Source organism: Rhinolophus hipposideros (assembly GCF_964194185.1).
Source record: "Rhinolophus hipposideros genome assembly, chromosome: 17".
Classification (NCBI taxonomy): domain Eukaryota; kingdom Metazoa; phylum Chordata; class Mammalia; order Chiroptera; family Rhinolophidae; genus Rhinolophus; species Rhinolophus hipposideros.
This window is the reverse complement of record NC_138063.1, coordinates 30,547,430-30,562,184: the sequence shown is the minus strand read 5'-3', so window position 1 is coordinate 30,562,184 and position 14,755 is coordinate 30,547,430. Positions and strand designations below refer to the sequence as shown.

Sequence of the window (14,755 nt, the reverse complement as noted above, 5' to 3'; positions counted from 1 at the left end):
GCTTGGGCAGAGTGCAGCAAGGCTGGAGTCTGGCCTGTGCCACCTGTAGGATTGTGCAAGGAAGCGGGCTGGGACAGTGAGGTCAGAGGAGTGGGCCACAGCTGGCAGGGATGGACACTGGTGGCAGGGCTCAGCTCTGGGAGGCAGAAATTGCTGGAGTGTGCCACAGGCTGCTCGGTGAACTCTGCCCTCATTTGTGGGAGAGCAAGGGCCTGCAGGTAAGGCCTTGCGCCAAAGAGGTGAAAGGCTCTCAAGAGGGTAAGGAGGGTGGGCCGCCAGGCCTTTGACCAGGTGCTGACAAGAGGTGGCAGCAGCTAAAGCAGTGATGTAAAAGATTTGGAACAAGTGTGCATACACTTTGATGGCATAGCTGGTTTTCCGCAGCTAGAATCAGCTCAGCTTGGGCCTAGTTAATAAGAGGAACCAATTAAACTAGACCTGTGGGGCACTGTTAACAGCAGTCTCTGTGAGCCTATTGTGAGTTACAAAGGATGTCCGAGGGCAGGCAGCTACTTGCCCTCAAATAGTACGTTGGTGCAAAAGTAATTGTCGTTTAAAAGGTTAAAAATAATTGCTAAAACTGCAGTTACTTTTGCACCAACCTACTATCATAGGCCTCTGCTGGGGTTTGTTGGTATGTGTGTTTTTCTCAAGCTGCAGAGCAGGTGATATGGGTTATGTCCAGGAACTTCCCGGATGGCAATGGCTGGGACCTGTAAGGTTGACGATGTGAGAGGGTGAAACTGGTAGCTGACCCAGGGTTCTATTGGGTTCAATGGCGGGGGATGCCATGGGGTTGGGCCGGGAGCTAGTTACCCTGCTGGTACCTGACAAGGCCCAGCACCTGGATGGAAGGTCGGTCAGCTCCCCCACAGACCCAGGTGCAGACGCACAGGCCCTGCAGATAGGGGTCTTGGCAGATAGGGGTCATCTGTCAAGTGTGTAGACCCTGGAGCAGGATCAAGCTGGGAGTGAGTGCCGGCTCCACGGCACACCCGCTGTGGGAACACGAGACGTGACTTGAGCTGTGCACCTGTGGTGTTTCCTCTAAAGGAGGTCTCTCAAAGAATATAATTCTTCAGAGCTAATTTAGGCGAAGCACCAAGATACGTGATGAGGCCATTTGATGCCTCTGGTATTAGGACTTGTCCATAGTTGGGGGATGCTGACACAGGAATGCTGTTGTAAAACCTTTGGAATCCAGTGTGATGATGTAGCATGTAATGCGAGTATAACCAAGTGGGAAGAGAATAATGACAGGCTCCACAGCGTATAGATGAAAGGCAGAGCACAACGACAGTCCAAGTTGTATCGAGCCAGTAGGGCAGCTGAACACCGGGAAGATCGGGCAGCTCATTACGGGCACAGTGAGTGGGTGGGGCTGGACCAGACCTCTTTCCTTTGATTTGGGTGGGTTGCTTTGCAGCACGTGCCACACCAAGATTCTCAGAAAGCTGAATGTGTTTATTTTCCAGTAGAAGCCTAATTTTTTTCTTGTGAACTTAAGACTGGAACTCAAAAGATTTAATACCCAATCCAAATATTCCTTGAACATGTACCTGGACCATGTTAATCTTTTCTAGTTGATAACCCAATGAGATACAACCTTTGATGGAAACAAAAAAACTCCCTTTCCCCCTAAGAGCCTATTAATGATCGATGAATAAATAATTAGTAATGGTCAATTAATCACTTAAGTCATTCTTGGCTAATGTTTAATTGATTAAAAGTTAATCACTAATTCATTAATGATTCATCAATTAATAATTGATTCATTATTGATTCCTTGTGAATTCTGTCTGTCCAATAATTGCCATTAGTTTTATAAAGAAATTAATATTGCAGTAACAATACTTTGAGCAGATCTTATCCCTAGAGTATTAAAACACAACAGTATTTCCGTGGAAAGCTTCCACTTGTGTCAGGCTGCTGTGTGTCACCCTCCTTTATCCCAATGTTTGCTGAAAACTTCTCATTGTCTCCCAGCTTCCCCTTCGCACCTGCAGTAGCCAGAGGCGTCTTGTCAGAGTCTAGGTCCCTTCCTGTCACTCCTCTCTGCTCAGCGCCCTCGAGCCCATTTTCTCATCCAGGGTGGAACCTCTCTACCTATTTCTCCTACCACTCCCGACCTTGTCCACTATCTCCTGGCTCCACAGCCCTCCTTGCTTTTGGGGTGGTGTGCCAGGCTCGGGCCGCTCAGGGCGTTCGCTGCACTCTCTCCCTGGAACTCTGTTCCCCCGGAAACCATGAATTGAGCTGTTTAAAAAATGAGCCATTTCCCTTGCTCCCTTACTTCCTCCCACCTGGTTTCTGCTCAAATGAGCTCCCTGGGAGAGGACTTCCCTTATCATCTTGTCCAAAGCAGCTGCCAGCCCTCTGACTTATGCATCTTCACTGTCACCACCTGGCTTGTTGCTTATTTGGCTTTTCTCTGCATGTTTGTTGCTTGTTGTTCCTAGTTTCTATGCTCCCAGGAGAATGGAAGTGCTGTGAGGGCAGGGATTTTACCTGTTATGTTCACTGCTGCGTCCTTAGCACCTAGGACAGTGCCTGACACACAGTAAGTACATGGACAATCAAGATTTGATGATTATTTTGACTAAGTGAATAATTCTAAAATGCCAGCGTAATCAACACTTTTATAATCGAGAAGGGGTACGTCTGCTGTATTGAGAGCCTCCTAATTTTCACCAAAGCCTGTGGTTCTACAGACTTTGGAATCAGAGACTCTCGTTAAGAACCCTATCGCTACAAGGTTGATCAACACTGAATTGATGCCCTGTCAGTCGTGCTCTCTTGGGGTCAAGGGTGGCATTTTAAGAACCCACAGCACTTGAGGTTTTGTCAAGTTCAAAGCCTTCCTGGGGGCAGCAAAGCATCTCTCTATTTGTTAATGTCTCAAGATGGTGACGATCTTTTAGGGCCTTTTGTCACCACTGCCAGCCCATCCTGAGAAAGCTGCAGAGTGGGTCCGGGGCAGAGGCAGCATGATGGGTCTTGGTATACAAAACCCTCTGTCCTGTGGGGGAGAGCAGTGGTGTGTAAGGCGGCAGAGAGAAGGCATTCACAGATGATGGCTGAGCCTAGAGTTAAAACCTCGTTACCTACCACAAACTGCACATGGAGAAGTTGGCCACAGCTTGATCTTGTTGCCCTCCCCGTGGTTACAGGTTTGAAGATGGCACCATCTCTTTCCTTGACGTGATAGCACTGAAGCATGGATTTGATGCCCTAGAGAGCCTCACAGGTAGGGGGACATTTTTATCCATGTGGAAGTTGCTCCTGTTGCCCATGACCTTGAGGAAGGCCCGGCACAGCTACGATTCAGATGAAAGAGTCTGTGTGAGTGATTGGCACGTGGCAGTTGTACACTGAATGCAGTTGAAGCTGATTGTAAAGAACTTCAAAAGGACTTCTGAGGCACGATTAAGAGACTGAGGCGTTTTTTTTCTTTTTTTGGTCAGTTAAAAGAACATTTTAACAAGTAAGAGACATTCCAAATCAGGAGATTAATACTTTCATAGAAGCAGAGGAACTGTCCTGAGTTCCTGCACTGGGAATGGTTACGGATCCTGACACCTTATTCAGCTGTTACTTTGCTGGATTGCCCCTACAGCCCCACGGGGAAGCTCGATGATAAGCTTACTTTATCCACGAAGCTAGCTTATGCTCAGAGAGGTTAAATGTCTTTCCCAGGGCTAGGGAGCTGGCAATTGGGAGGGTTAGGATTTAAACCCAGGGCATATTAACACCTCACCTTGAGCTTCCCACCATTGTTTCTGCCACTGGCCTTTGCAATGATGCACATTTTCCTTCCTGATGAGCGCTTGGGGTGTGTGGACAGATGGGGGCACTCACCACAGGCTGACACACAGACAGATGCCACTTCCCATCATATAGGGCTTGACACAAAGGTACATGACTGAGAGAACCTCTGTCTGGTGAGTCAGGCATCCACCATCCTGCTGTGCTCCTGAGTGCTCCTTCCAGAGACTGAGCTTCGAGAAATGGGGGGGAGGGCACTGCTTGTACTGTCCATACAGAGATGGGATTGTGGTGAATCATGGATGTGGCTTCGTGGTTGGACATTCCTTTCTCTCTCTCTCTCTCTCTCTCTCCACAGTAATGGGACCCTGTAGGTCCTCAGCCTTAGCCCAACTGGGAGCAGAGAGGGTTCATAGGAAGGGAGGGTTACCCTGATGGTGATGCAGGAAGGCAAGTGGGCTTCATCCAGGACACAGAACACATAAGACAGACACTGAGAAATGTGCACTTTCCCAAGGAAACCTATTAACAAGGTACCCAAACTGCATGTGACAGGGACTGAGCGAGCCAGAGGCACTTTTGGAAGCAGATTGACAATATTGTTTTCCCTAAAAGCAAAGCCTGATTTTTCCTACTTAATTGCTCTTTTTAAAGATTGTGGTAAAATATATATGATATAAAATGTACCAGTTTAGCAAGTTTTTTTTGACATTAAGGAATCTTTGTCAACATTGCTGGGTGTGATAATAAGCAATTTTTAAGTGTACAACTCAGTGGCATTAAGTACATTCTATGCAACCATCATCATTTTCATCTCCAGGACTTTTTCGTCATCCGAAACCGAAACTCTACCCATTAAACAATAACTGCCCATTTACCCTCCTTTCAGCCCCTAATAACCTCTATTCTTTCTGTCTCTATAAATTTGCCTATTCTATAATATAGAATTATGCCTCTTGTATAAGAGGCATAATACAATATGTGTCCTTTTTTGTTGTCTTATTTCACTTAGCGTAAGGTGTTTTAAGACCCATCCATGTTGTAGCATGTTAATTGCTTCGTATAATATTAAAATGATTTAAACTCTAATACAAACAAACAGCAAAAAATGATACATTTAAAGACAAAATTGTACATTGTGGCTATCTGCTACCAAAGGGTCTAAATACTCAAGTAATGTTATACATGTATATATAAAAAAAAAGAGGATGACGAGTGTCTAGGAAACATTCAGCAATGGGAAACTCTTGTCCATTATCAAAGACCTACACCTTTACTGTATGGGCAGTCCTATACCGTATTTAAAGTATTTTAAATCGTTGATGTTAGGTTTAAGGTTGCCAGGCATAATCTCATTTTTTTAAAAGTGAGTGCAGTTTATGTTAAATTATGGATTCTCTTTGACATCTCATACTTGTTTTCGAGGTGGAATGGAGAATATAACACAGCACACCTTCACCTTGGCTCAGTACACCTATACTGCCCTGTCCTCTCTCCGGTACCCCAACGGAGCCCCTGTGGTGCGGATTTACAGCGACTCTGACTTCAGCAGCCCAGAGGTTCAGGGTCCAATCATCAATTTTAATGTGCTTGACGACAATGGGACCATCATTGGTTATTCCCAGGTGGGTTTTCTTTTCGTCTTGCTGACCTGTTCCCAAGAGAATCACTCTTGTCTGGAACTCTGCAGCCTTTTCCAGTCTGAAATTTGTCGTCAAGGCCCCTTGCAGTAGCTGTTACGAAGCCCATGCATGGTGACAGAGGACACTGGCTCTTCGAGACTCTCGTTGACACACAGTTCTGACAAGGATGGCTATGTAGTTCTTCAGCCCCCTTTATTTAGCCAGAAACGGTCAATTTCAAGTGGGAAGAGACAGGCCGAGTCTCTGACAGCAGTGGAAATGGACAGCTGAGAGCATGTCAGCAAGGGAAGACACCCTACAATAGTGTAGACAGAAAAGCAGTGTAGCGAGAACACCGCATCTGAGCTCATGTTATGTACAGATGGCTTGGTAGCCCCAGCGATACATGAGACCATATCAGTGTCACACAAAATCATGGGCTTGTCACCTCTATTTCTTTGCACGTTGCTTAGAACTCAGAACTCTTTTATGACAAGTAGAAACGATGTCCTTACTATCACAAAAGCCCGTTTTTTGCCATAGTCATGCATGTTCTGAGTTCAAAGGATTTGGTAGGTTGGTTATAAAATAGTTTCTGCAGATATACCCTGTGTATGTATTGTCTCATGAAAACAGTGCAATTAGTGGTTTTCAGGCTGGGCACTGCTTGAGTCCTTGCCACAGTTGAGTAAGCCAGTTACTGCCCAGTCCATTAAAAAGTCCAGAATCACACCAAGTGCTCAGACATGCTGGTAGGTGGTCGTCAGAAGGGGTGTCACAGACCGGGCATGGGGAGCCCAAAGCCCTTTTCACAACCCAGGTTCCTGCAGCTGCTCTGTGAGGAGCAGATTTGATCATCAGATAAGTTTGGAAGATGGTGACCTTCTTCCCTTGAAAGCCACCACCCCCGTACACCTTTGTTAAATCCTGAATTTCTCAAAATCCATTTCTTAAGGAATCAATTTGCCCCCTCTCCTGAATAACCATAAACTTTCTGAGGAATAAACTGGAGAAATATTCTTCAGGGGGAAATGTCGGTTTTCACTGGTGTTTGGGGGCAGCTGCTCTATGACCACAGGGGGTCTCTTGGGTAGGGTGACTGCACACTCCACAACCCTTTGGTCGTCCACCTGCAGGAGTAGCTCCAACAAACCCAGAAAGAAGCATGTCATTTGAAATGTTTTTTTGGGGTGTATGTGTAAAATGCATCAAGGGCAAAAGGTTTGCCTCCTTAAATATGATATTCTAGGTAATTGGTAAATTAAGTTTCATTCTTGCACCTAAAATGAGTTTGTATTTCCTGAGGAGTATAGAGGAGGGCGGATAGGTGACCGTGAAGTGTGCTATGGCAGGTCGAGCGAATTTGCATTTCCCTGGAGATTAGTGATGTCGAGCACCTTTTTAGGTACCTGTTGGTGATTTGTATGTCTTTTGGAGAAATGTCTATTCAGGTCTTCTGTCCACTTTTTAATTGAATTGTTTGTTTTACATGTGAGCTCTTAACTTGGAATTTAACCTAAATTTGCTTTTTTCACTTTTCTCAGGCATATATCTATAACCCAACTGGATAAACTAATTATCAGTAACATTTTATAAGTTGTGTTTCATAAACCCGTGATAGATCATGGCACTTGATAGCCAACTTCTAGGCTCATATTCTCATTTTGTTGTTAGGAAAGAGATGCCCAAATATTGATCTGGAACTCTCTCCCAGGCAATCAAAGCATAACTGGACATCTCTAACACTGGTTCCATGTCACGTTAAACCTACAGGTGGACAAAATGGCCAGTCTTTACAACATTCAAGTGCGAACTGGCTGCTTCTGTAACACTGGGGCCTGCCAGAGGCACCTGGGGATAAGTGACGAGATGGTCAAGAAGCATCTTCAGGTTGGTACCAGACCCTGTGTCCTAAATGCTCGTCAGCAAGATCCAATGGTGGTACCTCCAACTATACTGGAGGCTGGTCACGTGTCTGGGGTGGGGGCTGCTTCATTTCTCTGTGTCCACCCTGTGGATGTGCAGAGGAAAAGGGTTCAACAAAAAGAGAAAAGGCTTCAAGATAGTATCTCTATGAAGTCATTTTTTACTTTGAGGGCAAACATATAAAGGTGGAAGAGGGACTTTAACAGGGGGCGAGCTTATGTGGGAATATTCTTATCCATGCAGAGGGCATGGATAATTCAGTCCATTCAGTCTACCTAATTCAGTCCTACCAGAGTAAAATCTCCAAGCTAGTGTTAGCTCGTCGCTGGGCTAGGTGAGGAGAGGAACCCCTCCAGGGGGCATTCTGCATCTGTCAGAATCCCCTCCTTCCCTGTCTCTCTCCAGGCAGAGGTTTTTCACTTCAGGGTACAGCCTGTTTTGAACTATTTCATAAGAATAGTTTGAGTGGCAAAGAGCCCTTATTTATTTTGGAATAGTTTTGTAACTTGACTTTCTTTGGTTGCCACTAACTATTGTATATCCTAGATACCAACCAACCATGAACTAGGTTTTATTTAAAAAGAGAGAGAGGAAAGCTCAGAACACAAACAAATGAAGTTCCGGGTATAATATTTGATCCTGTGGAATGCCCTGGCCGCCTCTGTTTGTGACTGACGTGGGTTCAGCACCGGGGAGGAAGGTGTCTGGGAAGTGATCAACATTAGCAGCCGAGCTTGTAGAGGCTTGGGGACCTCTTGCTTTTCTTTCCCCAACTCCCATCAGGCGCTTTCATGCTGCCTTTGGTCTTTGTAGTGGCCTCAGGCTGGTCATTCCTGGGGGCAAGCATCTCTTTCTTGGCCTCTTGTCAAAGGGCGGCTCTCGGGGGTGCAGGCCTCCCTTTGGTTCTGAGAGGTTACAGGGAGTGGCCAGCAGTGACCCCTCAGTGTTTCTGAAACTTTGGTCCGTCTTTGATACCTCTGTGAGTTGGCTCTCTGTGCAGCTATCAGTAAATACTTTCCATGAAGTATTTCTTTTAAACTCTTTTTTTCCTTTTTTCTTTTTTAAGGAGGGTGTGGCTCACAGTGGCCCAGGCGGGGATCGAACCGGAAACCTTGGTGTTATCAGCACCACGCTTTAACCAACTGAGCTAACTGGCCCCCCCTCTTTTAAACTCTTCAATGACTCCTTGAGACTGGTGGTGACCCCAGTTTACACAAGCAAAGTGAGCTCTAGAAAGTGAGCCCCTGTGCTTGTGAAGCTATGTCTTAGGCACACCCCACATATTATCACTGCAGTTCTGTTTTCTGCGTCAATGTTGTTTCATAAAATGAAGAAAATTTGTTTTACAAATGTTTCCAATATACCCATGAGGAATGAGTCACTCTGGCTGATTTATTTCCCTTTTCTTCTAGGCTGGTCATGTCTGTGGAGATGATGTGGACCTCATAGATGGGCAGCCTACGGGATCGGTGAGGGTTTCATTTGGATACATGTCTACGCTTGAGGATGCCCAAGCCTTTCTCAGGTTCATCATAGCAACCCGACTGCGCCCGTCAAGTGGCCAGGCTGTCCCTCAGGCCACTCCCGGGGAGGCTGGAGCCCCACTGGCAGAGAGTGAGGCTCAGAACGCAGTGACTGCCACCGTGAGCAGATGTAGGCCCTCCCCGCAGGAAGATACTCGCACAGAATCCAGGGTTTGGAATGACTTGCTCACAGCTATGGCTGCTGTGGGTTTGCACCCACCTGTGCTGGAGGCCAACAGGACGCAGCCGACCCCTTTGGAGAAAGCTGTAGGCGTCCTGAATGGAGGCGTCGGGCCACATGTCATCACCAACCTTTACCTCTACCCAATCAAATCCTGTGCTGCATTTGAGGTAAGGGTTTTAATGGCAGCACAGACACTGCCTTTGGTTTGTTTGTTTGTTTGTTTACTTTATGATATTTTTTGACACAGTTAAAGAAAAAGTACAGAAAGTGAAGAAAAGCATGCAGAAAATCCCACTCATATTCAGAGTATTGTGATTTAAGAAGAGCTATTCTCGTTCTGCCTTTCTTGGTTTGGGCTGACTTTCTAACATGGCTCTGTTTGTGGGGACCCCTGAGAGGACCCTGTTTCTGAGCAGTAAACACCTAGTTACTGTTAATAATGATGGATGTAACTGTCACTGAATGCACGGGTTGGCTCCCTGCTGACACATTTTCTATGCTTTGTTTCATATGATTCTTAAAACAGTTATACGAGGTACATTGTAACATCATCCCCATTTTATAGATATAGAGCCTGAGAGCTAGTGAATTTAAGGTTTTTACCCAGGTCACCTGCTGATAAGTGATAGAACAAGGATTTGAACCCAGGTCTGCTGACTCCTTGGGTGCTCTTACGTGACTTGTTCTGCTCAGCCCTCCCCATGGAAGTAAACTACGTTATACCTTAAAATATGCTGGCATGGTAATCGCCCAAGCTGGGAGGCTGGAGCGCCTTCCTTGGCTGGCCAGCCAGCCCTGACCCCACCTGCTGTGGCCAACCTGAGGATGTCTTTCTATAATCGGTCTATCCCAAGTCCCAGTCAAATATCCCAGACTCCTAAACCTCTTGGATGACAGGTTCCCTGGCTCCTGGTTGGATATACCACGGTCAGGACTGTTTGTTACCTGCATTTCAGGGTGGTCCCATGGGAGCCTGTCCTCCAGTCTGAGGCTATAAATAAGCAAGTTCACCTCCACTTCCAAATGGAGGCAGGTGAGGAGTCCATGTTTCCCGTGTACATTAGGACTCTGTTTTCACAGATGGGTCATGTTCCATAGGACAGCCACATTGCTCAGGTAGCCTGGGCAGGAATTACTGTCCCATTTTACAGATAAGGATACTGAGGCTCAGTATGGTTTCATATTTTGCTAAAGGTCTTCCATCCATCTGCACATTCAAAAACTATATACTGAACACGTGTTACCTACCAGGCCAGAACCTGTTATATAATGATGAACAAAATGGGAGGGCAGTGTTTCAGAGGAAAACAGCTATAAGACCAAACGCTACCCAAGTGAATGGAATCACACTGCTGATAAGTGCCAAGAAGGCAAAAGGTGGGGTATGCTGGAGAGAATTCCCGTGGGTGGCTGTCTTAGTCCATTTGGGCTGCTATAGAGAAGTACCACCAGTTGGGTGGCTTATAAACAACAGAAATTATTTTTAACACTTCTAAAGGCTGAAAAAGATCAAGGCACTGGCAGATGTGTCTAGTGAGCGCTCACTTTCTGTTTCATAGATGCCTGTCTTCCTGCTGTGTCCTCACATGGGGGTAGAGGCAGGGGAGCTCTCTGAGGTCTCTTTTATGAGAACATTAATCTCATTCATGAGGGCTCCACCCTCATGACCTACTAACCACCCAAAGGTCCCACCTCCTAATAACCTCACACTGGAGGTTAGGATTTTAACATGAAATGTGGAGGACGCAAACATTTAGTCCATTGCAGTGGGGTACTTAGATTATATTTGGTCCCACTCAGGTCCCACCTGAGTGTTGTGACATATATTTGGAGCTGGTAGGAAAGGCTTCTTGAGGAGGGGACATTTAATCTGAGACCTGGGAGTCAGGCATACAGAGAGGGGTAAGAGCATTCCAGGCAGAGGGAACAGCATGTGAGGAGACCCTGAGGTGAGAAAGAGCCTGGTACATGGGAAAAATTGAAAGAAAGTCATGTGGCCGAAGAGGGGGAGCGGGGAAGAGGCTGAGTGTTGTGACATGTGGCAAGCAGAAACTAGATTACATAGGGCTACATCGTTTAGTGATTTTAGTCTAAGTGGAATTAGTCTAAGCTCTTAAAGGGGTTTTAGCAAGGGAGTTACTTGGTCTCATTTTTGTTTTAGAAAGATCTTACCAGCTACTGAGTAGACAGTGTCTTATGGGAGAGTGAGGGAGGAAACAGAGATCAGCTAGGAGACATCACAGTAGTCCAGGCAAGAGATGATAGTAGATTATATTAAAGCCACAATTACTTATTGGCAAGGGCCCCAGGGGATATTCCAGACTTTGCAGGCTGTGCAGTCTCTATGGTGACTAGTCAGCTTTGCCCGTTGTAGCATGAAAGCAGTCACAGACTATACATTACGAACGAGCACACATGTGGTTCAACAAAGCTCTATAAAATGTCAGTGGGTTGCTTGTGGTCTGTGGGTCGCAGTTTGCTGAAACCCTGGACTGAAGTGGCAGCTAAGGTGAAGAGAAATAAAAAATGTCGAAATATTGTGTTAATAGCGTCGATGGGATGGATGTGAGGTGTGAGGGTGAAGAAGGAGCATAGGAGGACTGGAGCTGCTGGGTCCATAGCGATGTTGCTGATGAAATGGGAAGGCTGGAGGAGGGGCGGGCCTGTGGGAGAACTGGAGGTCAGCGTTGCACAGGGAAAGTCCGAGGTGCCTGTGGATGTGTGAGTCTGACGCTCAGAGGGGAGGGCTGGGCTGGAGCGAGAGATGGGGTGTCCTCAGCGTTTGGAGCGACTTGTCTGGGGAATGGGTGATATGACACAGGGAGAGGGTGCGTAGAGAAGAAAGGGCCTCAACTGAGCCCCAAGCTGCCCTAACATTGGCCTGTTGGGGGAGAGGAGGAGCAGGCAGAGGAGACTGAGAGGAGCAGCTGTGGGAGGGGAGAGGAGTCAGGGTGCCCGGAAGTAAGTGGGGGGTGGGGGGGTCAGGTGTCTACATGCTACTGAGGAATGAGAAGAGGCCATTGTCTCCGGCATCGTCTGACCGCTGGACCACGGTGCTACTGACGAATGGGAGTTGAGACCCGGATACCAGCCTGAATCGACCAGGATGAGGTTCTGACGCATGCTCTGAGGCCCATGATCTTTGGCCGAATCACAGACATCAGAAGCGTCTGCTAATACTTGTCTTAGCTGCTTCCCTCAGACCAGGAGAGGAGAATTGTGGGTACAGTGGCCCTCATCTCACTCAAGGCAGGGGCATTCCCTGTGTGGGTCCAGGAGGGGCCGCCTACAGATCCACAGTGCTGGACAGTTTTGAGGAGTACTGGTCAGGTATTTTTGGAATGTTCCTCCATTGGGGTTTGTCTGATGTCTTTCTCATGACGACAGTGGAGTTAAGGGATTACCCCCCGCTCCCCCCCAGGAGGACCACAGAGGTGAGGTGCTATTCTCATCATGTGGTATCAGGGTCCGTACTGTCAACATGACTTATCACTGTTGCTGTTAACCTCAGGCACCAGGCTGAGCTAGTGTTTGCCAGCTTTCTTCACTGTCAAGTCTCCTCTCCACCCCATTTCCATACTGTACTCTTTGGAAGCAAGTCATTAAGATTTAAAGGGCAGGGAGTTATGCTCCACCTTTTTGAGGGAGGAGCATCTATGCGATTATTTTGGGATTCTTCTATATGAGAGAGTCTCGATATGAGACTTTCCTTATTTATTTATTCATTCATTCATTCATTCATTCATTCATTTATATCAATATAAGCTTATGGATATTTATTTTATACTTTGAGTTATAATCTAATGCTACATTACTATTATTATTATCATTCAAGTTGTTCTAGTTTTGGCTGTCGGACACACTTTCAGTTGACTCCTGCATCCCTTTGACATTTTGTTTTTTGAGCACTTCCTTAGTTTTCTAGCACTGCAAGGTGCTCCTGGCTTCTCATGTATATTTCTTGCCCCACCCCTAGAATCAACTGTTTCTCCAAGGAGTTCTGATTCTTTTTGTTGGAGAATGGCATCGGAATGCAAGATCTGGGCCCTGGATGTCATTTGTATTTTAATTTTGTGGAAATGTGAAGAATTCAGGGAAACATGCACACTTAAAGTGGATCAACTCAGTGACCAGTCCAGTGTAGCCACAGGTTGTGCAAGAAATATGTCTGTAGGAGCAGGAGCTGCCTGTTCTGGCATCCGCCACTGTGCAGACATAAGGAAAGCAAGAGTGAGGGAGACTGTGGAGAGGGGAGATGGGGGAGAAGGGGACTTTTCACATACACCCTTGTTCTCTCTGAATGTTGTACCATGAACATGCATCACCCCCTTAAAAGAACAGGTTGAAGTGGAGAAAGGTTGAAAGTGGATCTGTAGGGTGCATGGAAGATATCTAGGTCCTATACAGACTCCTTGGCATTAGTCTTCTTTGTTTTACTTCCTTCTCTCCCTCCCTTCCTTCCTTCAGGAGTATAAACCAAAAACAACAAAGGAACAAGACAAACAAATGAGGAACAAAAACTCATAGACACAGACAATAGTTCAGTGGTTACCAGAGGGGAAGGGGGTGGGGGGAGGGAGATGAGGGTAAGGGGGATCAAATATATGGTGATGGAAGGAGAACTGACTCTGGGTGGTGAACACACAGTGGGATTTATAGATGATGTAATACAGAATTGCACACCTGAAATTATGTAATTTCATTAACAATTGTCACCCCAATAAATTTAAAAAAAAAGCAAAAAAAAGAAAAAGGAAACTTAAAAAAAAAAAAAGAGTATGTGCTGCTTCCCTCAAGTTTAGCTGTATTTGTGCAGCCACTGTGCAATAATGTGAAGATAATTTCTGAGCAGCCCTGGCCTAAAATGTGATTACCTTTTTGTTTAGGTGACCAGGTGGCCTGTAGGAAATCAAGGGCTGCTGTACGACCGTAGCTGGATGGTTGTGAATCACAACGGCATTTGCCTGAGTCAGAAGCAGGAGCCCCGGCTCTGCCTGATCCAGCCCTTCATCGACCTGCAGCAAAGGATCATGGTCATCAAAGCCAAAGGTGTGAAAACTGGGTTCATTTTCACAACGTGGCTATCAAGAGTGGCTTTTATACTCGTATGAAAGCAAAATAATGGCTTTTCCAAATATTAAAATAACCCTAAAGTCAATGAAATGATATCTAGAAGAGACAACAAAAAGTTTGTTCCTCTTGTTGTTGTGGGCATTTTCTGGGGAGAGGTAAAGATCCGACGGTCGAATCAGAAAGGAAAGAGGTATAACTTTGAAATTATATGATATCCTTTTCACTTATAGTCCTTTTATTTCCTTCACTCATCGTAATATGTACTATAAGCTTTACCTCTTCTATGAGGAGTTTTAGTATAAACTATTCAACGTGTATGAAAGTGTAGACCAGCTCTGTCCAGTGGAACTTTTTGTCACGGTGGAAATGTTCGCTATTTACATTGTCCAGTTTGGTAGTTATCAGTCACATGTGGCCACTGAGCACTTGAAATGTGGCTAGTGGAACTCAGAAATGGAATTTTAAATTTTATTTAATTTTAATTAATTTAAATTGCTACATGTCGTGAGTGGCTACAGTGATGGACAGCACAGGTATAGAGAAGAACGTAATACACAATTACAGCACTGAATTTTAGCAAATCTTGGCATCTGGCCACATTTGCGTCAGGTTCCCCCTCCCCTCGCCCTCTCCCCATCTCCTCCTATCCAGCTTCCTCTTCC

At 45.9% G+C, this 14,755-nt stretch overlaps 1 protein-coding gene across 3 annotated transcripts in view; it reads left to right on the top strand.

Annotated features, from left to right (window-relative positions):
* The window catches only part of MOCOS (molybdenum cofactor sulfurase), a 49,920-nt gene that overhangs the window by 11,679 nt on the left and 23,486 nt on the right, over positions 1-14,755 (top strand). For all 3 annotated transcript variants that reach the window (XM_081078292.1, XM_081078293.1, XM_081078294.1), the window contains 5 exons: positions 3,171-3,247; positions 5,191-5,390; positions 7,161-7,277; positions 8,726-9,187; positions 13,907-14,069. In XM_081078292.1, coding sequence (XP_080934418.1) covers positions 3,171-3,247; positions 5,191-5,390; positions 7,161-7,277; positions 8,726-9,187; positions 13,907-14,069 — 1,019 coding nt within the window. The remainder of the gene's footprint in view (positions 1-3,170; positions 3,248-5,190; positions 5,391-7,160; positions 7,278-8,725; positions 9,188-13,906; positions 14,070-14,755) is intronic.